We start from the raw sequence: 18,415 nt of genomic DNA on the forward strand, positions 1-18,415 counted from the left end.
ACTCCCTCCAAGACCAGTACTGACCCTAGAGGAGAGATCTGAACAGCCTCCAGAGGAAGAGACACTGACTCGAGAGAACGAAGGAGATTTGCTACCTGTGATGCAATTAGAGGCTGATGTTCACGAGTCAGAGCTAGAGCCTACCCCAGCCACCGAAGCGCCTCAGAGCGAGGAGCTATGATACTGTTACAACACAATTGTGCCCGTACAGGCGCTGTAATGCATACAGCCCTAGAAGCAGCACTACAGGCTGGTGCTGGGATAGCCTGTCTCCAGGAACCCCCAGTACGTGGAAAATACCAGATAAGCCATCCTGGTTTTCTGTTCTACTGGCCTGAGGGTCCTCGAGAACATGCTCGGGTAGTGACAGCGATTCGGAGAGATTTATTAAGAGAAATAGTAGTGGAGGCGCGTACAGATCTAGCTAACCATCCATATTTTATGGTGGTTGACGTGCTGGAACAGGGGAGGCGTACGAGGATAGTGAACTGCTATGACAACTGGCTAGGAGCACGTCATACATACTCAGGAGAGAGCCTACTTACAAGAAGAGCCCTTTCAGATCTTGATTGGGGACTAATTTTAGAGGGCCGATGTCTCATTCTTGGAGATTTCAATGCGCATAGCCCGATGTGGAATACTCACATCAACCAGAGGGTCAACGCGAGATCCCTGGAGGACCTAATAATGAGGTATAACCTCTTTATCAATAATAACCCTGACGAGCCAACAAGGCCTTATAAGTCTAGAGGTTCTACAGCATCATTAGGGAATGAAACTGCTGAGCCTAGGGTCTCAATTATTGATCTCACAATCAGTAATCAAGCCCTCGGGCCTTATCTGGATGGGAAATCGAAGGCCAAAGGCTTACACGTCGGATCATGTTATGATCTGGGCAAGCTGGGCGGAGGGTAACGGCGATTACAGAGCCCACAAGGAAAGAAGTCACAGGCTAGCAAATAGAGGCTCTACTAGGAGACAAGGAGGCTCTGCAGGCGGCAAAAGACACCTGGAACAAACAATTTGCAAAAGCTGCTCAGCGAAAAGACAGCTGCGGTCACAATCGCATAATTTATCATTGATCTGCAAGTGTTAGACTAATTCCATGTGACAGATCCAGAAGCAATAAGCATGTATGAAAGCGCAGAAACAGCAGCTCAATCAGCGCTTGCAAATGACAAGGACACTGACGTTGGAACACGTACGAATGCACAAGAAGATGACAGGCGCTCTAGGTCAGCCTCATTATCAGTAATGACCAATATTGACACGAACACGAGCCTTGGATCGAGGGATTCGGAGCTAGCCAACAGGGATGCTAGTAGGGGACATAAGGGTCGGATTTGCGAAGGGTGAGATTTGTGAGTTCTATAGAATAGTTGGAATATGAGAAAACCGTACAGTTTGTATGTCATGAGTGCGAAGATGTGTGGGTTGAAAGATATGAGGATATGTGGTTTTGAAGTGAATTGGTTATTTATTTTATTTGTTTGATATGTTTGCATTTGTTAGTCTTGTTTCCTTAGCTTCCGTTCTCTGTGGCACGCCCTTATGGCGCACCACTCGTGGCTGTGCTGCGGATTTCTTGGTGCCTGCAGGCTTAGGCACAAACCTGGATAGCGGCTCTTTAGACCGTGGCTAGCTACAGCAGGTATATCAAATCTACTACTACTACTACTACTACTACTACTAGTCTCGATTAGTGCCACTCTTGCGGAGCACTACCGTGATTAAGCGTTAAAAGTGTGATGGGTTGTAGCCTATTTGTATGCAGGCATTTTAGATCTTATAAAGCGTGTTAAGTACCATAGGCACACTAACGATTTTATGCTAGAAGTTGTTAGGAATGGAATCCTCGCTGGGTGCTTTGTCTGGTGATGCCAAACAAACTACTTGCTCAATCTCATGGCGTGTAATTTCTGGGAATGGTAGTTGTTTAGGATACACGGTGCTATCAATATCCGCCAAATCGGCTTCTGGAATTGCGGGAAAGAATGACTCGCTCACGAGCGCTGTTTTGGCTTCAACGGTCTCCGCCGTACGTCCATCAACTGACTGCAATGTTGGGGTAATATCGGATTCGTAGGATCCTTTGCGTGAACGCGCCCACTACTTCTTGATTCTTACGACAAGAGCTAAAGTACATTAACTGCCCACCGTCCCTGCCTCCAAACCATCCATGTGTATCAGGAGAACAGAGTTGACAAAGGAAACACGATAGCGATCAAATGCTGCATGCCTATGACACCCAGTTGAATCTGGCTTTCAAAGACCCAGGCACCACCATCTGTCCCGCTTCTAGGTCGTTGGTTTCAGCCACAACCTCCTCAGCGAGCAACATGAGTCCAGAAAACCACTCTTTTAGCTTTGTATTTTCCAGTAGACGCTCCAGTAGCCCGACCTCAGTACGAAGGTCACGTTCAATGTGAGGCCACTGCCCAGATCGGAAACGACTCTTGATAAGCTCCAGGGATCCAAGACTCAAAGTATCTGACGGATCTGGAATAAGATATAGCTCTCCTCGACTTTTTCCCCAATGATTTTCTGTTGTCTTATAAGCTTCTGGCCTGAAATTGATCAAGGTTATAATCGGTCCAACTTACCTTCCCGAATACAATCCAGCAATGTTCTCGCAAGCGTCGTGTCAAGGAACAGAGATTTGTTCCTTCCATCCGAGCGGAATTCGGTTTTTGCAATGCTGTTCCAATCATCTCGAAGAAAACACCTCCTCCATATCAATTTGTGCAGGAAGTCGTATCGAGTGGGGTCACTTAACGCGTAACCACTTAAGCGGAGCACACGAATAGCGATGTAGAACTCATGCCCGCAGACCACGTTGTCATCCCCTTCCAGGAAATGGACCTCGTCGATCAGAGTGAGAAGATTGATAAGTTGATCAGCGTCAAGAGATTGTCGACGTATCAAACGTTGCAACAACTCCTCAACAAGATCCTTGAACGCAGGCTGATTGATGATTCGGCCCCCAAACTGTTCCAGTGCTAGTTCCACTTCGGCCTTTTCATCAATTGCACTATGTAAGGCCGGCAACACATATTCATATACACGTTCCTGCAAGGTGCCCATCTCTAATCGGTCATCAAGCTCTCGAAGCTTGTGAAGTGCCCTGTCGTTGCGCACACTGTTCCCTTCCAAGGATGCCAACCTCGTTATCTTTGATAAGGAGAGTTGGACTCGTTGATCCCACAAGTTGTCATCGCGAGTAAAAGCAAGCTTTTCAAGAGCAGACGATGCCGTTTCATAGTCTTCCTCGCCAATGATATCATTGACCCAAGACAGTGGGGCGTATGAAGGGTTTTTTCTTAGAAATTTCGTGAGAGAGCTCTGAAAATCTTTCATCGTTAATAACGCCCCGGGCTGATGGATGTTGATGTATCGTGAGAAAAAGGCGTCCGCGAATGGCTCCCCGAAGTATTCGAAATAGCCTGCAATCTTTTTCTTGTATCCAGCTTCATCACGCACCGTCGAAGAGTTGGTAGTAACCGTCCCTTCTACCGAGCCACTCTTGTCTCTGACTAAGTATTGAAGCTCTACCATAAGTTCGACCAATGCCTCCAAATCGCGAAACTCCTCTGCTAATTCAATTGCCCCCTGGAGTTGTCCGATCCCACCCATCTTGTATAATTGCCACTTTCGCTGTTTGAGACTCAACTCTTTCAGGGCGTTGGCTTCATCCATTGATTTCGGGTCACTCTGTGAATATAGCCAATGGACTCTTTCAGTGAGCATCATATTGAGAACGCGAAGCCTGCGACAGCTGTTTTTCCCAATACTCGCAAGCATGTCACGATCTTCCACGAACATCTTGGACGCTGATTGGTGAATCCATTTTGGGCTCTCGAGCTCCAGATCTAACATATGGAGGGTTTCATTGTACACCATGTTTTCCGACGTCCAGAACTCAGGAATTTCAGAGTACGATCCCTGTAATACCCCTTTCTCAAAGTCCTCCTCCTCAAACCCAAATTGCCGCGCATGATCTTCTCTGAATTGGTATGCCGTTTCGAGAACTGCGAGTGTTAACTCACTAGCTTGGTATACTTGGGAGAGAAACTCGGGACCGGCACGACCCGAGGGTCCTTTCATTCCACGGATCGCATTGAAAATCCATGGAATAATGTGCTGCATTTGGAAAGTATCACAATCAAACCATTGGCGTACATGGTCATTTTGTTTGTTAGAGTCAGAGGGCACGTACTCCGTTTTGAATTTGTTACTCATCGAGCTAATAACGCGGGATAGGAAAGTTTCGGAATCCCATCGATCACGAAAATCCTCCTCTAATTTCCACATGGACCTTTGAGCCGCTAGCTTTTCGCCAGCCCATATCAACTCCCATCGTACGTTCTTTGACAATGGTATTCTGCGGCGAATCAACTCTGTCGTGAGATCACTCAAAGCTTTTGAGCGTCGACGGAGAGTTTGGTCTAGTGCAATACCTCCCCCGGGGATGTATTGAGAAGTAGAGCGAAGGATATCACTGCATATTTGTAGCGCGGCCTCCTCGAACTCCTGCACGGTGAATGCCGGCTCTCCATCACTGCTAAAACTGAGCGGTGTGTTGGGCATGGTACCAAAGAAAACAGCCTGTTCAAGTTTCTGTTTAGCAGTTACGCGAACATACTCAGTAGTGTCTGAACCGGATGACGTAGCAGAAATACGTATCAGACCAAAGCCACGGATCATGAGGATACAGTCTGAGTGTTGTGTTTCGGAAGATGCCTCCTCAGACCCCATTCCAAGTATCTCGTATTTGTCACCCTCCTGAAATTGAATTCGATCTTGAAACGGCTTGGGAATAACTCCATTGAGAAGCTGAACAGAAGGGGTCGTCTCTATCTCCTGAAGTGACATGATCCACAATTTCTGTCCTATGAGAATGAAAGCTGTATCCCAGGAATCCGTTACATGTAGCCGGGGTTTCTGCTTCTCAAAATCATGATTGGATATCATGTGCTCCAGCATATTCGAGGACAAGATTTTCATATTGTCATTGTATAGTTGTGCTTTGATAACTGCGAGGTTCTTCTTGGCTGTGTTGTAAGACAGATCGATAAGAACAAATAGTGTTGTCTCCTTGTGGCCATCATTGGAGTTTGAAGTTGGTTTTATTTCCCTGAAAGAAGCGACAAAATCATGTACTTTGAGGGAGCTTTCGACTTTTCCGTTAACCCCTAACCCTAAGTAGGAGCATATTTCTTTCTGCAAGTCAATCTCAGCGCGTACTTTATTGACACCATTCCAGTGAGAATCCCATATCTCTAGCAAGCCGGACGTGGATAGAACGAGGACATCTCGTTGACCCCGAAACAATGAGTTCCCTGCCCTAACCGCAGCAGTATCTTTGCGCCATCCCGAGCTGCCCAGAACGCTTCGAATGCCAAAGAAAAGTCCCCCGGCCCCAAGTTTCGCCGTACTCTGTAGGAAATTCACAGATAAGGCGGGTTTTCCTTGAGGGTCTCGGAATGTGATTTGCGCGACTCTACCACTGGAAAACGTTGTGATAACGCCAGATGGCTCGGCGTTAGTGACATCGGTGACTTTTTCTCCGAAGAAGAGACCAGAGATGGATCCCTGAAGGCCGCTTTGTTTTTGTTTGGCAATACCCATGAACGTCGCGTTTGAGGCAGTCTCCCAATATACCATTTTGCCGGTAGCTGGTACTACAATGAAGAGGCCCGGAACTGTACAGGTAGTGTTCAATATTAGCGTTCCCATCAGCGCTTCGCCATCACTTGTACACCATTCCGGCATTGCTACTGAAAGAAGTCCACCATCCCCCTGTAAGGAAACATTGGTAAGGTATGGCCAGATCAGAGCCCGTGATTCGCTTAGCAGAAGTGCAAAGCCGCTCTCAGAATTGAAGATGCATCGTGCAGGACCTAGAATTTGCCTCAGATTAGGAATTGCACGTGTCACAGTAGATCCAGTCATATCGAGCTTCTAGCTTACCAGTAGTTGTCTCACCAGGTTGGTCTGATCCAGATGCGAGCTGTGTGATAGTGTAGTATTCGTTTGAGCACTATTAGACGGAGTTAGCTCGCATGTATGATTAACCCCTGGGATAATGATCATGGCATACCAAGACAACGGTGTGATCAGTTTGGGACACTGCTTTGCTAGTTTTCTCTGAGCCTCGAATTGGAAGGACCCGCTCTTGTTGGGACCCTGTCTCGAGTCTATGGCTTTGTATGGTAGCACCTGGTTTGATCTCACGCTCCTCGTCGGGTTTAACCGCTTTGTTTACCGAAGGTCGATACTCTTGTCGTAACGTAGATCGCTGGCGTTTTGCAGCTGGGGGCTTCGCAGAGTCTTCGAGACTTGTTCTCTGGCGTCGTCGCGAAGTGCGCAAGGAGCTGGCATCCTGGCCTCCGGACCCCGGCGCAAACATGCTTAATGATTTGAATTCAACATGTAATAATCAGCGACGCATTGACTGGCAACTGGATTCAATTCTCGAGAGTCGCGATAGAAGGCTTAATGTCGATCGTGTACGTTCGCGTGAGTAAGGTAAAAATGATTAAAACGAGAAGCAAGTTGATAAAATGTCCTATCAAAAAACCAGTGTTGAAGTCGTGAAGCTAACAGATGTTTGTATTCTTGAGAAGTTGCTTGCTGAGGTTTGTCTAATCTGCTCTAGTGCGTATAAAGCCGTCACCGCCAAGACCGGAGCTCCCTCAGGTCTGCCTTGGAGCCTTAGGCTGCACGCTAGTTCGGCTATCGGTCCGTCGCGTACAAACATGAACAAACAGCACTTGCTATTAGTTACCACCAACCCGATAGTACAATTTGTACGGATTAGTTATTTGTGAGTATACCATTACACCATTATACTATGTCACATCGGATTTGCTTGATGCCATCGAAACTAACCGGAATGACAGACGCTAGAAGAACAACTGACCGTTTGCGAAAGAGCTTCCCCTCCTGATGCAGTGAACAACTTCATGTTCGTCTCAATAATGCCTTCGGCTCTCAGAAATATGGGCGCATTGTGCTAGTCAAACAGATAGTCCAACGATATTACAATGAGGCGGGCTTTAGCATCAATCCATCATGTTTCCAGTTCCTTCTCCCGCTATGTGTACTCGAAACGCTATTCGCAGGTTGTTCGCTACGAAGTCCGCTGACCTATCTCTACGTACTGCCCTCTTTTTCCCCGGTCAGTATGCTGCTAGTATATATGGCATGCGAGGCCATTCTGACTGTGCATAGGCCACGGAGTTCAACGTGTTGGCATGATAACACCCTGGTTAGAAGCATTCCCCAGAACAGCGCGACCTTTCCTTGATGAAATGGACAGTACAATGGGCTTTCGACTGTCTCGTTTGATAGCGGAGGGTCCAAGTTCGGAACTGAATATGACGGCAAATTCACAACCATCGGTGATGGCAACCTCGATATTGATTCTCCGGATACTAGAACAAGAGTTTGGGTTCCAAACACAGGACCGTGTTGATGTAACTCTTGGGCATAGCTTGGGAGAGTACGCTGCTTTGGTTGCTGGAGGGTATCTACAATTTGCATCCGCACTCGAAATGGTCCGTGGACGTGCAGAAGTTATGGCCGAGTGTACTCGCAGGGCTCAACAGAAATCCGGCGAAAGTTACGGAATGGTTGCATTGATCTGCGAAGCAGATCGCCTACCCGCACTTATTGCAGCAATACAAGAGTTCCTTGGACCTGGGTCAGCGGGCTCTAGGGATGATTCTAGTTATGAAATGGCCTCAATAGGCCAAGTGCTCATCGCCAACGTCAACTCTAAGAACCAGATAGTCCTCAGTGGAAGTCTGGAAAGGATCAAGACGCTCCTTGTTCAAATTCGGCAATTTGGTGGCCATGATCCACGTGCTGTGAGGTTGAATAGCGATAGTCCTTTTCATAGTCCGATCATGACTCCTGCCGCCCGCTATATGCGTACACGTTTGGAGATAACCGATATTACCTTTCCAACGGCCATACTTTGTGTTTCTAACGTCACTGCGACTCCCTTCAAATCAAAGGAAGACCTCAAGGACCTGCTATCTAGGCAATGCGTTGAAACAGTAAGATGGTGGGACAGTATCAGATACCTGCATCAAGAACGAGGTGTCAAGAGATGGCTAGGAATTGGTCCAGGGAAGGTTGGGAGGAACTTAGTAGGTAAAGAAGTTGGCCGAACCTCGGCTAGAGGTGGAGGAGTCTGGGCCATATGTGACCCAAGAGATGTGGAGGATACCTTGCAATCTCTTGACAAATGTGAAACGGAGGCCCCTTAGATTTTGATTAACAAGCCAAAGAGAAAAAAGGGTCAGTTTCTGCGACTATTGGCATCGATAAATATGTTTGATTGTCTTTATGGAAGCGTAGCATGTTACCAAGTTCTATGAAAATCTCATTGCCATTCATATGTCCCAAGAATGACTCAGCTGTTCGGGGCTTTGAGTAAACACCAGTCAAGACAACTAATATCACGATCTCTCTACTGCGTCACCGATACTACATAATATGGTCACTCCCCTTTAATCCACCTACCACATACTATGACCCTCCGTGTTGACAAAGGCATAAGACCGGGAGAGCGCAGTCTAGAACTGAAAATGGTGTATTGAGCAGCTCGACCCTGGTGTATGGGGTCTCCACCGCGTGCACAGCTCGGGCTGATGATAATGGATGATAAGTTGCCTGTGCCGTAGTAAAATGGGATATTGATAGCAGTAGGCTAAACGGGTAGCCTGAGTATGTCTCAAGGTCTTTTATAGCTTCATTCTGATTGCGGTCCGAAATAGCAATCAGATGATCGTAAGACTAGGCGACCACATATCACCGATTCGTTTGACCTCGGCTATGAATTTCTTGTCATTTATACCCAATGGAGCGTCAGTTGTTGTTTCGACCTGAGAGATCCCATTTTGATCATCTGGGTTGTAGAAAGGATTCTGAAGTAGGCCAATATATGCAGTTTGTAGAGCTCTGAACGCCTGGTGTTGTCATCCATAGATTAGTAACAGTTGCAAACTGCGTATCCCTTCAGTACATACAGGCTTGAGATCTGAATGCTTTATTCCTGTTACGGGGGTAATATTCTGTTTCTGAGCGGTGCCGTCGACGTGCCGACCGGCTAAGTCAACAATGATCAAGATCTTGACCCCGGTGTTGGTCAGCCATCCGTAAACCGCCAATCGCTCATCTAGAGCCTGCAGGAGGCCTAAATCTTGATCTATAAAGGTGTTCCTGGCGCGTAAATCGAAGATATCCAGACATGAGTTTATGAGGATTAAGAACCTCAAGCGAGATTCGCGAAAAGGCGGGAATACTGTCACATGGAGAGGATGATCCTGTATATGCAAAAGTTAGTTGCCGGAGTGCTCATTGGTTTTGTCTTTGCCTGGTGTCTTCATTATCTCACATTCTTCGCGACGAAAGCGATGCAGGCAATAGAGGGTTGGGCCATTGCAGGTAAGATGATGCTTGACAATTAATACGAGAGAGATGTTTAGTTAGTGTCTGATACCAAAGGAAAGGTAGATGAAGCTTCCAGTAATTACAATACCTAGGGTGTACAGTGAGTACCGCAAGCTATGTGTAAATTACAGTATTACTATTGACGAGTTGCAACCCGCCCGAGCCACGCCGCCACACGCTACAGATCTTCAACCTCTCAATCCCGAGATACCGTAACCAATCTCCCCAGCGACTTGTCTCGGGCGCCTTCGGATACAGGGTGTGCGCTGTTCCTATATCCTGTCTGGAAGTAATTGGATAGTTGCAATTCTCCAGACCCCTGAAAATGAATACTCTTGCTCGAGCTGGGCGCATTCGCCGTGAGTTTCCTCATCTTGCCACTCCTCCTATGTGAATTCTCGCTCACTCACAGTAGCATCTCTATCCCACTCGGTTGGCATTACCAAGCAACTGGAACGTCGAGCATGGATCTCTCGCTCCGCAGCGATGCCTGCGAGTGCCATTGAACGACAATCGGAGCCGTCATCATCTTTGACAGCATCGGGAAAGGTCCGCCGTGAGGTTCCTTTGCCTAGCCAGGAGAAGAAGGAAGGTGCAATGCAATATGCATTGTAAGTGCTCGAGCCATGATATTCATCTGAGGGGTTAAGACGAGCCAGGATTGCTAACAGGGATTGCAAAGGACTACACTCGATCAGATTGCGAACTGGGCTCGCCAGAGCTCGTTGTGGCCCATGACATTCGGTTTGGCTTGCTGCGCCGTCGAGATGATGCATCTATCTACTCCTCGTTACGATCAAGATCGTCTTGGAATTATCTTTCGAGCTTCTCCGCGACAGTCCGATGTCATGATCGTTGCTGGCACTTTGACAAATAAGATGGCCCCCGCTCTGCGACAGGTTTACGATCAGATGCCTGATCCTCGTTGGGTTATTAGTATGGGAAGTTGCGCCAATGGTGGTGGATATTATCATTACAGCTACTCTGTTGTCCGTGGCTGTGACAGAATCGTTCCCGTGGATATCTATGTGCCTGGCTGTAAGTTTGATATACTTCTGATGTTGAAGTTGTCGTTGATTCTAATCGAACGTCACTTGAAAGGTCCCCCAACCTCCGAAGCTCTTATGTACGGCATTTTCCAACTTCAAAAGAAGATGCGACACACCAAAATCACACGCATGTGGTATCGGCGATAGACTGGTCTTTCCTTTGTGTTAAGCTTGCGATTTGTGTAGTCTTATAGATGCTTTTTTCTCAAAATGGCCAGACTTTGAGCTGTACATTACATTGATTTCTTACCATCAATAGGTGACAAAGACAATCTTTTTGATCCATGTTCCTATGTTGAATTTCAATACCTTCTACGTGAAGCGGGTTACGTTCGGACTCGAATCTGACGTCGGCTGATTATGTGATTTGTATTTTCACATCACTTTGTACATGTAATTGTCTGCTTTCAAGTAATCTAGCTACCAACAACCACACCTCCATTGGGGTGCAAAGACTGTCCAGACATATAGCTGCTATCTTGACTTGCGAGGAACACGAAGCAGGTGGCCACCTCGCTGGGCTGTCCCGGGCGACCCATAGGGACACCGCTGAACTGCTCCATCGCTTCTGTCGTCATTGTAGATGGAATCAAAGGCGTCCAAACTAAGGTGAATGTTAGCAATGCGACTATTATGAGAATAGGCGGTAAAGGGTTGTGCATACTCGGACCAGGACAAACGGCATTGACTCGGATGCCTTTGCCGACTTGCTGGTTAGACAATGCTCTTGTGAATGCGACAATGGCACCTTTGCTAGAAGTGTAGTCAAGTAGATCTCCTCGTCCAACGTAGGGGTTCACTGAAGCACAATTGATGATGGTTGAGCCTCGTTTGAGGTGTGGCAATGCATATTTGGCGAGGAAGAAGTAAGGATGAATATTTGTGTTGAAAGTGTTCAACCATTGCTCCCTATGGTCAAATGTAAGTTAGGAGGTTCTTCCGAGACGTCTTAGGTGATGACAATACGTACTCGGAAAGGTCCTTAATATCTGGAAGCATTTTCTGAAAAGCAGCATTGTTTACCAAAATATCGATACCGCCAAGTTGCTCGACGGCCTTGTCAATGACTGCTTTGCAGTTTTCTCTTTTGCGCAGATCAGTGGGGAAGAGGAAGCATTTAGCTCCGTATTTCTCGACTTCTTTTTTCGTTTCTTGTGCGTCTTTCTCCTCGGAGTCGAGGTAGGCGATTAGGCTTGAGGCTCCCTCCATTGCGTAGAGAATAGCAACAGCCCTTCCAATGCCAGAGTCTCCTCCTGTAATCACGGCACGCTTGCCTTGCAGTTTGCCTGCTGCCTTGTACAACTGATACCCGCCGTCCTCTGTGGGAAGCTTATCGGAAACTGGCTTTGGATCAGGGATCTTATGCTGGAATCCTGGCCTATCCTGGTGGTGGACAGGGATCTGGTGGCCTTTACCAAGGCGAATCAATGTGAGCTTGTCATCCTTCAAATCTGCAGGGGTAGTCAATCATACCAAATTCAAATTGGGACTTGTCAGTCATGTTGGCTGCTCTCTAGAAAGTGTCTGTGTGATATTAGGACACTCGGATAGAGAATTAAGTGTTAGTTTATTGAGTTTTGGAAAAGAAGCGCTGAGATGTCAATATATACAATGTGCTGGGAATACACAGCGTCACGGTGACGTTTCCTGCTTCAAGCCTCGAAACTTGCAAAACAACCAAGTCGCCACACATCAAGCTAGAGCATATTTTATCTTGCCGGGAATGGAAATGACTCAGAACAATATATACAGCTTCGTTTGTCACTTGATCTGCTAGTAATTGAGAGTGCGCCTGGCCTTGATGACAAGGCACCTGCAAGACATGATGAGTTAGGATTCGGCCTACTTCGACGATTGTAGAAGAAAGCTTGATCTCATGCTGCTGTAACTGAACGAATGGCACGACGAACCTCGTACAAACGCTATGATTTCATTCGACCCCTCTATCATCGGACGGTATCCTGCCTGAGTAGTTCCACGTTCGCTCATAATGTTCCCATAAACCGAGGGCAGCCGATGAGCCAATCTCTTCCGAGTACTCCGTGACCAAAGCAGTCCACGAGTATCTAGTTCGAGATCCAGAACTTGGTGATGAAGGCTGAGAAAGCGATGAGGCGATCAAACGGCGCACCGCCACAGCGCGGCTGCCAAACACCCGCCGGAAGCGCGGTGTGGAGCCGCAAAAAAAAATACGGATTACCGTACTAATCGTACCATAAACTTTTTTTCTTCTATCTTGTTAGAAATGTTCGCTCGTCTTATAGTCTTTTACGGAGCAGATTATTTCCAATTACACAGCGCATCCATTTGGAAAACATCAGCACAGATTGTGTCTTCGTTGCTTTCAAGCAACCATGGATGCCTCCTCATTATGCGACACGATTTCTGGCTCGCCGCATGGTTTCCTGGTTCCCAGCAACGAATTGCACCTTACTTCGCGACTCGCGACGAAAAATTTCCTCGACCCTCTCGCAGCAAGCCTGGCGACGTTTCAAGACGGACAGAATAAATCCCAGAAGAACGCACGAAGAGACAAGAAGTATACGCCCAAATACCGGTTCCGCGTACAAAAGCTCCATCTTGATGGTTTTTCCGTTGGCCAGGTGTGGGAACAGGCTGTGAGAATTATTGACGAGTCGAATGACCAGTTGAGCCATGATATAGAAGAGACTGCAAAGTCTCTGCAAAAGAGTGGTAGCAAGAAAAGACTCCATTCACCGCGTTCTATCGCGTCTGACCAAGACGATAACTCGCTCGAAGACGAAGATAGCCAATCAGATCTCGGATCACAGTTTGACGCCGAGGATTCCGATCTAGAATCTGTGGACATGGAAGATATGGAGGAGGAGGACGACGACGGAGAGGAGGGATCTGATAATGGACTGGAGGACGAGTCAAACGCGAACCCTTCAGCATCCGAAGACGCAATTTCGGAGACATACGTCGAAGATCGGTTCGGGCTGAATGATGGGTTCTTTTCAATTGACGACTTTAACAAGCAAACGGAATATTTCGAGAGGATGGATGAGAGGGGTGATCAAGATGAACTCAGCGATGGGGAAGAGATTGACTGGCACGCCGATCCAACGTCAGTAACAGCACTTAGCACCCGACCAACCAAATCGGGCAGATCAGCCATGGAAAAAGATGAGATTGAGGATAGTGAAGATAGTGATGCAGGTCCCACCTTTGATGATGCCGGGTTTGGAGAAGATGACAGAGATGAAGAATTACAAAACAATGCGGACTGGCTAGACACCAATGACATCAAGTACGACGACTTCTTCGCTCCACCGCCTCGCAAAGCCTCTAAAAAGAAGGCCAGACCCCTTCCAAAGACACAACCAACAGCAGCAGCACCTACTGATGATGACGTCGAACGCGCCATTTCCGACGTCCGTCGTGATTTGTTCGAGGACTTTTCAGATGAAGCAGACTCTGATGTGGACATGGGGGCTGGTGAGACGGAGGGAGGGCGCTCAACGCATGAAAAGCAAAAAGCGAAAATAGCCGATGAAATTCGTCGACTGGAAATGGCCAATGTTGCGAAAAAGGAGTGGATGCTCGCTGGTGAGGCCAAGGGGACACAGCGGCCCCTCAATTCACTTATTGAGGAAGACCTCGAATTTGAACGTGTCGGTAAACCGGTGCCCGTCGTTACCAATGAGACCTCGGAGGAGATTGAACAGCTCATCAAGCGCAGGATCATTGCTAAAGAGTTTGATGAAGTTGTTCGACGCTTACCCGACTCCATCAGACAGCATGATATCAGCCGAGGACGTGTTGAAGTTGACCAAACGAAACCCCAACAGAGTCTTGCTGAGCTGTACGAGAACGAACACCTACGAGCAACTGACCCATCGTATGTGGATCAGAAGAATGAGAAGCTCAAGCGAGAGCACGCCGAGATTGCGCAGCTTTGGAAGAGCACTAGCTCTCAGCTTGATGCATTATCTAACTGGCACTATAAGCCTAGCGTCCCACAACCCAACATCAATGTCATTACAGATGTCGCTACCGTGATGATGGAAGACGCGCGTCCTGGTGGCGCCGCAATTGTCGGGGAGCAAGGTACTCTGGCTCCTCAAGAAGTATATAATCCCAAGGATGCTGGCGGCCTTGGTGGAGAAGTTGTCCTGAAGAATGGTGTATCTGTTGCCAAGGATGAAATGAGCCGCGAAGAGAAATCTCGGAGGAGACGCAACGAAAAGAAGAAATTCAAGGCTACCTCGCAACAACCCGGTAAACAGAAGAAGACGGATGAAGGGCAACAGATTTTATCTGATCTCAAAAAGGGTGGTGTGCAGATGGTTGGGCAAGGGGGCGAATTGCAGTCTCTCAATGAGCGCCGAAAATCTGGCAATGCGGCGGCGACTCAAAGTGATAGCTTAAAACTATAGGTTGTGTTCTGGAATGATATAATACAATTTTCAGCGTCTTCACTTTACGCTTTATTTATTTATTTTTTTAAGGCCTCTATTCCTTTATTCAGGTTCTAATCCCTGTGTTGTCGTGACTGAATCTTGTATAAAAAGAGGTTCTCCCTGTTGTATCCATCGCAGGTGGAAAACTTGGTGATCTCGGTCACGTGGAATAATTTCTTGATCATCTTAATACAGCGAAGATCAGCGCGTCGCCTCCGTTTAAAACAGAAGTAGCATATCGTGTCTGGCCCCAGCAGTCTCTGTAGCGTAGATATCAGCAAAGGGAAGGCTGGCTCGAAGTACACGCAGTCTGCGGCGAGCACAAGTTCAGGATGTTCCGGTATCTCTGCCGGCGGCGGCCTGGCCCAGTCTAGTAGAGCGGGTTTGACTTTCATCGAGAGGTCATTCAGTGAGATATTGTCCCGCATTAACTGCATCATTGGTTCTTGGTCGGTGATATATATGGGTTTATCGGTTTGGCAGCCTCGTGCGACAGCTAAGCCGACCAGACCACCACCTGCTCCTATCTCCACTCTATTGTTTGGTCAGTCAAGAGATTCGATCATGATTCTTGTATATCGACCACAGAGCTTTTCTCTCCATGTCAGGACTGGAATGGGGGAAGCACAAACATAGTCTTACCAACGAGATCGGTGGCATGTTCCTCCAGCATGTATCTCGACAGCAACAAGCCCGCTGGCCATAGTTGCCCGCCACAACCGTTTTTCAAGTCTTCCTTGAGGCGTAGCGGGTCTTTTAGCAAACCATCAATTGTGACGACGGTGGTGCCGGCATGCTTCCTCTCTCGTTCAGGAATCAGCGATTCCCCGATGAGCAGTTGCGAATTATCGGAGTCGTCTGCAGGTGAGCCAGTGGAGGAAGAGTACGTATTCGTTATCTCTGCATCGCCAGTTGTATTCGGGGGTTGATGCTGCGCTGGGCTAGCCAGGTTGGTTTCCTCCATTTGCCCTCGGCCCAGAGCTTTTCCTGTCTTGTTCTATTTTCGCTGCTGTCGCGTGGAGGAGATTTTGCTACCGTGGGGTAAAAAAAAGAAAGACTTTGCCCTGACGGTTATTGGGACCGTGGTTGTATTGACAAAACGGCTGGGAACTAGTAACTATGAATTTCTATTGGACGAAGCCACCCATTCCTACTTCCAAGTAGTAAGTACTATGTTTGGCGTATCGTTGATCTCCACGATAGTGTATTTACATTACGTATGTAATAATCCCTTCTAGATCGATCGAGTCTCGATGGCTTCTTCTATTCGCCAGCCCAGATCGGTTACACGATATTTAGGTTAAGGACAACATCTTGGTCTCCACATAATCTGCGATCAAGCGCACAATTACCTGATCTAGGCATGTCGCTAATAGCCAGAATGCTTTCGGCGATGATTGACGTCATCTCACCATGACCTCAGCCTGAGGCATTGCCTTGGATTTGGCTGGCCATATTCCACCACAAGGCTGTCATCGCGACGTCATGAACTCTTGCCAGCAGAGAATATAAGCCATGTGACCTTTCCTCTCATATAACATACCCTGCTACATCTTCTCTACTCGGCTACTCTTCATCAAATCGTCCAATCTAACAGCTTCCTATAATAATCATCAACACACCTACACAATGGCTACTTTGCACTGTACGTTTTGTCCTTCTACCAGATCGCATATAGAAGCAGAGCAACAACTAATCATGGTCTAGATCTTCCTCCTGTTAAGCCCTCGGCTATCGCCCTAGGCACTGTCTTCACTCACACTGCCTCCCTCGGAATTCTCACCCCTGTCTTCGGCGACGCTTACCACCGAGCTCAGGCCGCCAACACAAAGGAAGAGTTCCTCAAGTCTAAGGAGACCAGCAGTGCTGTCGCCGCCTGGGGTAGCTCTGTCGTCGGAAGTGCTCTCCAGACTTATGGCGTTGCCGCCCTTATTAACGCTACCGGTACCTTGACTTACAAGGGAGCTGCCTATCTCGGAACCTTGATTTTCTTTGCTAGCTCTGCTCCTGGCGTAAGTTTTCTTTTCCCACCACACAATATAAAATCGGTACAGTACGCTAATATGCACGCAGCTCATCTCTCAAATCATTACTGAAAAGCGTCCCTTAGATACCGTCGCTATTGGTGCTGTCAGCAGAGTATTCGAGACTGTCGGTCTCAGTTTGTTCTTGACATGGTGGGGAACTCGGACCAACCCTTTCGACTAAGGGATTTAGGTTCTCAGCATGTACTGTCCGTTAATTGATCCGTGTTCGAATGATTGGCATGGTTCCTTCGGCGGGATATAACGATCCGTTTCAGATGTATAATAACTTTTGAGAATTTGGCAATTGAGCTTTGACGTTGAATATGAATCATCGCATCCGACATATTTAGATTGTAACCTGTACCTGTGGGAGCATTGTCAAAAGAGTAAAGCTGCAAAATTCGAATACCCTAGTCTAGCTGCCAGACGGACCTGGCTGTGGCCGACGTAAACATAGACCAAAATCAAGTCCGTAGGTATACCGCTCTAGAGTGGGAGTGTATAGATGGAGCGGGTAGAAAAAAACAATGAAAAATTGATTCATGCTGTACAAATCTATTCTAGGCCCTTGGCGAAATGACGGAGCACCCAGACAAACTATCAAATGGAACCGCATCTTTTTGGAGAAGTTAGACAAATGTACGGCATGGATATCTAAAGTATCAAGTTAGTATCTTTTTCGGTCCTCATAGGTGGAGCAAAGAGTAAAGGAAACGTACTTCTCTGGATATCCCTGACCAGATCCCAACTCGTACTTGGATGTATTGCTCAGTCTAGCAGGCAGAGGCGGTAAACCATCAGGACCCAAAACGCTCTTGATGCTGCTCTTGTCCTTTTCAAAGTGTGCTGCTAATCCTTTCTCCTCTGCTTCCTGCTTAACAGCAATCAATTGCTTCTGACCAGCCTCTCCAGCCTGAAGAGCATCTTCCTTTGGTGCCTGTTTATTTCCAAACGTCAAAAGTCCGGCAACATCTCCTTGGCTGAAAACGCTGAGTTGAGGATAGTTGCGACGGACATCACGCTTCCAGTACGGGTTATCTGCTAGATCGGCCGCGGGGAGTGTGACGGGGTCGTCGTATGATTGTGGTGGTAGAGCACCAGGTGTCGGATTGCGAAATTGAGGGTTCAATGGGACACCGGTTGATCGATTGGGGTCGACGGAGAGCGCACGTCGGATTACTTCCCAAATACCTGTCGACTGAACAGTATATTTCTGCAAGAGCATTCAGTATACTTGCTGGATTCGAATTCCTGGAGGTTGTGATACCTTGTGAACAGCAATGGCGTTCGTAGCGGACTTGGCCGCTTTCGCCACTTCTCGAGACATTTTCTACATGACCCTGTTAGTATAGTTATCAATTGGAGTATTTAATTGGGTATATAAAATGTTTTCGTCACTTACGAGTTCGCTGAGCTGTGTGGTCTATGTCTTGACGTCGTATGTAGTGGAATC

General features: G+C 47.4%; 10 protein-coding genes across 13 annotated transcripts, besides 4 other annotated features; 4 read left to right on the plus strand and 6 right to left on the minus strand.

The window, feature by feature from the left end:
* Positions 1 to 249: 249 nt before the first annotated feature.
* Positions 250 to 849: a mobile genetic element.
* Positions 850 to 1,662: 813 nt separating this feature from the next.
* Positions 1,663 to 1,692: a microsatellite.
* Positions 1,693 to 1,704: 12 nt separating this feature from the next.
* Positions 1,705 to 2,124: a mobile genetic element.
* TSTA_070400 (uncharacterized protein) lies at positions 1,831 to 2,239 on the minus strand (the record flags this gene model as incomplete). The annotated part of the gene is made up of 2 exons (XM_002340973.1): positions 1,831 to 2,109; positions 2,158 to 2,239. Coding segments are annotated over 2 exons (361 nt in total), but the record flags the coding sequence as incomplete, so codon positions are not given.
* TSTA_070410 (nuclear pore complex subunit Nup133, putative) lies at positions 2,240 to 6,409 on the minus strand (the record flags this gene model as incomplete). The annotated part of the gene is made up of 4 exons (XM_002340974.1): positions 2,240 to 2,544; positions 2,604 to 5,900; positions 5,971 to 6,040; positions 6,101 to 6,409. The coding sequence occupies 4 exons, from the start codon at positions 6,407 to 6,409 to the stop codon at positions 2,240 to 2,242; spliced, it is 3,981 nt and encodes a 1,326-aa protein (XP_002341015.1).
* A 349-nt stretch (positions 6,410 to 6,758) lies between these two features.
* On the plus strand, positions 6,759 to 8,893 carry TSTA_070420 (malonyl CoA-acyl carrier protein transacylase, putative). Its single transcript, XM_002340975.1, has 3 exons — positions 6,759 to 6,826; positions 6,903 to 7,180; positions 7,234 to 8,893. The coding sequence occupies exons 2-3, from the start codon at positions 7,075 to 7,077 to the stop codon at positions 8,274 to 8,276; spliced, it is 1,149 nt and encodes a 382-aa protein (XP_002341016.1). The 5' UTR covers positions 6,759 to 6,826; positions 6,903 to 7,074; the 3' UTR covers positions 8,277 to 8,893.
* Positions 8,790 to 9,517, minus strand: TSTA_070430 (uncharacterized protein; the record flags this gene model as incomplete). The annotated part of the gene is made up of 3 exons (XM_002340976.1): positions 9,407 to 9,517; positions 9,039 to 9,335; positions 8,790 to 8,978 (listed from the first exon to the last, which is right to left on the minus strand). The coding sequence occupies exons 1-3, from the start codon at positions 9,449 to 9,451 to the stop codon at positions 8,790 to 8,792; spliced, it is 531 nt and encodes a 176-aa protein (XP_002341017.1). The 5' UTR covers positions 9,452 to 9,517.
* A 118-nt stretch (positions 9,518 to 9,635) lies between these two features.
* Positions 9,636 to 10,809, plus strand: TSTA_070440 (NADH-ubiquinone oxidoreductase subunit B, putative). 2 transcript variants are annotated; one of them, XM_002340977.1, is made up of 4 exons: positions 9,636 to 9,821; positions 9,878 to 10,073; positions 10,145 to 10,500; positions 10,564 to 10,809. In XM_002340977.1, exons 1-4 carry the CDS (start codon positions 9,788 to 9,790, stop codon positions 10,656 to 10,658), a joined length of 681 nt encoding a protein of 226 aa, XP_002341018.1. In that variant the 5' UTR covers positions 9,636 to 9,787; the 3' UTR covers positions 10,659 to 10,809. The 2 variants fall into 2 exon arrangements, with proteins under 2 accessions (XP_002341018.1, XP_002341019.1); XM_002340978.1 differs by having other exon boundaries at positions 10,145 to 10,809.
* A 49-nt stretch (positions 10,810 to 10,858) lies between these two features.
* On the minus strand, positions 10,859 to 12,598 carry TSTA_070450 (oxidoreductase, short-chain dehydrogenase/reductase family). 3 transcript variants are annotated; one of them, XM_002340979.1, is made up of 5 exons: positions 12,422 to 12,598; positions 11,985 to 12,324; positions 11,482 to 11,920; positions 11,176 to 11,420; positions 10,859 to 11,115 (listed from the first exon to the last, which is right to left on the minus strand). In XM_002340979.1, the coding sequence occupies exons 2-5, from the start codon at positions 12,010 to 12,012 to the stop codon at positions 10,928 to 10,930; spliced, it is 900 nt and encodes a 299-aa protein (XP_002341020.1). In that variant the 5' UTR covers positions 12,013 to 12,324; positions 12,422 to 12,598; the 3' UTR covers positions 10,859 to 10,927. The 3 variants fall into 3 exon arrangements, with proteins under 3 accessions (XP_002341020.1, XP_002341021.1, XP_002341022.1); XM_002340980.1 differs by having other exon boundaries at positions 10,859 to 11,420; XM_002340981.1 differs by having other exon boundaries at positions 11,985 to 12,598.
* A 64-nt stretch (positions 12,599 to 12,662) lies between these two features.
* TSTA_070460 (U3 small nucleolar ribonucleoprotein Mpp10) lies at positions 12,663 to 14,911 on the plus strand (the record flags this gene model as incomplete). The annotated part of the gene is made up of 2 exons (XM_002340982.1): positions 12,663 to 13,129; positions 13,160 to 14,911. The coding sequence occupies exons 1-2, from the start codon at positions 12,866 to 12,868 to the stop codon at positions 14,909 to 14,911; spliced, it is 2,016 nt and encodes a 671-aa protein (XP_002341023.1). The 5' UTR covers positions 12,663 to 12,865.
* TSTA_070470 (uncharacterized protein) lies at positions 14,661 to 15,953 on the minus strand. Its single transcript, XM_002340983.1, has 2 exons — positions 15,568 to 15,953; positions 14,661 to 15,469 (listed from the first exon to the last, which is right to left on the minus strand). The coding sequence occupies exons 1-2, from the start codon at positions 15,897 to 15,899 to the stop codon at positions 15,007 to 15,009; spliced, it is 795 nt and encodes a 264-aa protein (XP_002341024.1). The 5' UTR covers positions 15,900 to 15,953; the 3' UTR covers positions 14,661 to 15,006.
* Positions 14,962 to 14,982: a sequence feature (AT_rich).
* A 387-nt stretch (positions 15,954 to 16,340) lies between the features above and the next one.
* Positions 16,341 to 17,302, plus strand: TSTA_070480 (uncharacterized protein). The gene is made up of 3 exons (XM_002340984.1): positions 16,341 to 16,580; positions 16,643 to 16,947; positions 17,009 to 17,302. Exons 1-3 carry the CDS (start codon positions 16,565 to 16,567, stop codon positions 17,141 to 17,143), a joined length of 456 nt encoding a protein of 151 aa, XP_002341025.1. The 5' UTR covers positions 16,341 to 16,564; the 3' UTR covers positions 17,144 to 17,302.
* Positions 17,303 to 17,478: 176 nt separating this feature from the next.
* Positions 17,479 to 18,405, minus strand: TSTA_070490 (NADH-ubiquinone oxidoreductase 21 kDa subunit, putative). Its single transcript, XM_002340985.1, has 4 exons — positions 18,365 to 18,405; positions 18,230 to 18,292; positions 17,682 to 18,175; positions 17,479 to 17,616 (listed from the first exon to the last, which is right to left on the minus strand). Exons 2-4 carry the CDS (start codon positions 18,287 to 18,289, stop codon positions 17,592 to 17,594), a joined length of 579 nt encoding a protein of 192 aa, XP_002341026.1. The 5' UTR covers positions 18,290 to 18,292; positions 18,365 to 18,405; the 3' UTR covers positions 17,479 to 17,591.
* Positions 18,406 to 18,415: the final 10 nt, after the last annotated feature.

This window comes from Talaromyces stipitatus, genomic scaffold (genome assembly GCF_000003125.1).
Source record: "Talaromyces stipitatus ATCC 10500 scf_1105507295523 genomic scaffold, whole genome shotgun sequence".
In the NCBI taxonomy this organism is placed as follows: Eukaryota; Fungi; Ascomycota; class Eurotiomycetes; order Eurotiales; family Trichocomaceae; genus Talaromyces; species Talaromyces stipitatus.

Excerpts from the sequence above, each read along its gene's own strand:
- TSTA_070450 (XM_002340980.1), bottom strand. The coding sequence starts at position 12,012 with ATGACTGACAAGTCCCAATTTGAATTTG. Across the intron at positions 11,921-11,984 it reads CAAGTCCCAATTTGAATTTG|GCCACCAGATCCCTGTCCAC; the intron begins GTATGATTGACT and ends GCCTTGGTAAAG. Across the intron at positions 11,421-11,481 it reads GATATTAAGGACCTTTCCGA|GGAGCAATGGTTGAACACTT; the intron begins GTACGTATTGTC and ends ATTTGACCATAG.
- TSTA_070470 (XM_002340983.1), bottom strand. The coding sequence starts at position 15,899 with ATGGAGGAAACCAACCTGGCTAGCCCAGCGCAGCATCAACCCCCGAAT. Across the intron at positions 15,470-15,567 it reads GATCTCGTTGGTAAGACTAT|AGTGGAGATAGGAGCAGGTG; the intron begins GTTTGTGCTTCC and ends ACCAAACAATAG.
- TSTA_070440 (XM_002340978.1), top strand. The coding sequence starts at position 9,788 with ATGAATACTCTTGCTCGAGCTGGGCGCATTCGCC. Across the intron at positions 9,822-9,877 it reads TCGAGCTGGGCGCATTCGCC|CATCTCTATCCCACTCGGTT; the intron begins GTGAGTTTCCTC and ends CACTCACAGTAG. Across the intron at positions 10,074-10,144 it reads GGTGCAATGCAATATGCATT|GACTACACTCGATCAGATTG; the intron begins GTAAGTGCTCGA and ends GGGATTGCAAAG.
- TSTA_070420 (XM_002340975.1), top strand. The coding sequence starts at position 7,075 with ATGTTTCCAGTTCCTTCTCCCGCTATGTGTACTCGAAACGCTATTCGC. Across the intron at positions 7,181-7,233 it reads TACTGCCCTCTTTTTCCCCG|GCCACGGAGTTCAACGTGTT; the intron begins GTCAGTATGCTG and ends GACTGTGCATAG.
- TSTA_070490 (XM_002340985.1), bottom strand. The coding sequence starts at position 18,289 with ATGTCTCGAGAAGTGGCGAAAGCGGCCAAGTCCGCTACGAACGCCATT. Across the intron at positions 18,176-18,229 it reads ACGCCATTGCTGTTCACAAG|AAATATACTGTTCAGTCGAC; the intron begins GTATCACAACCT and ends ATGCTCTTGCAG. Across the intron at positions 17,617-17,681 it reads GGTCAGGGATATCCAGAGAA|ATATCCATGCCGTACATTTG; the intron begins GTACGTTTCCTT and ends TTGATACTTTAG.
- TSTA_070480 (XM_002340984.1), top strand. Across the intron at positions 16,948-17,008 it reads TTGCTAGCTCTGCTCCTGGC|CTCATCTCTCAAATCATTAC; the intron begins GTAAGTTTTCTT and ends ATATGCACGCAG.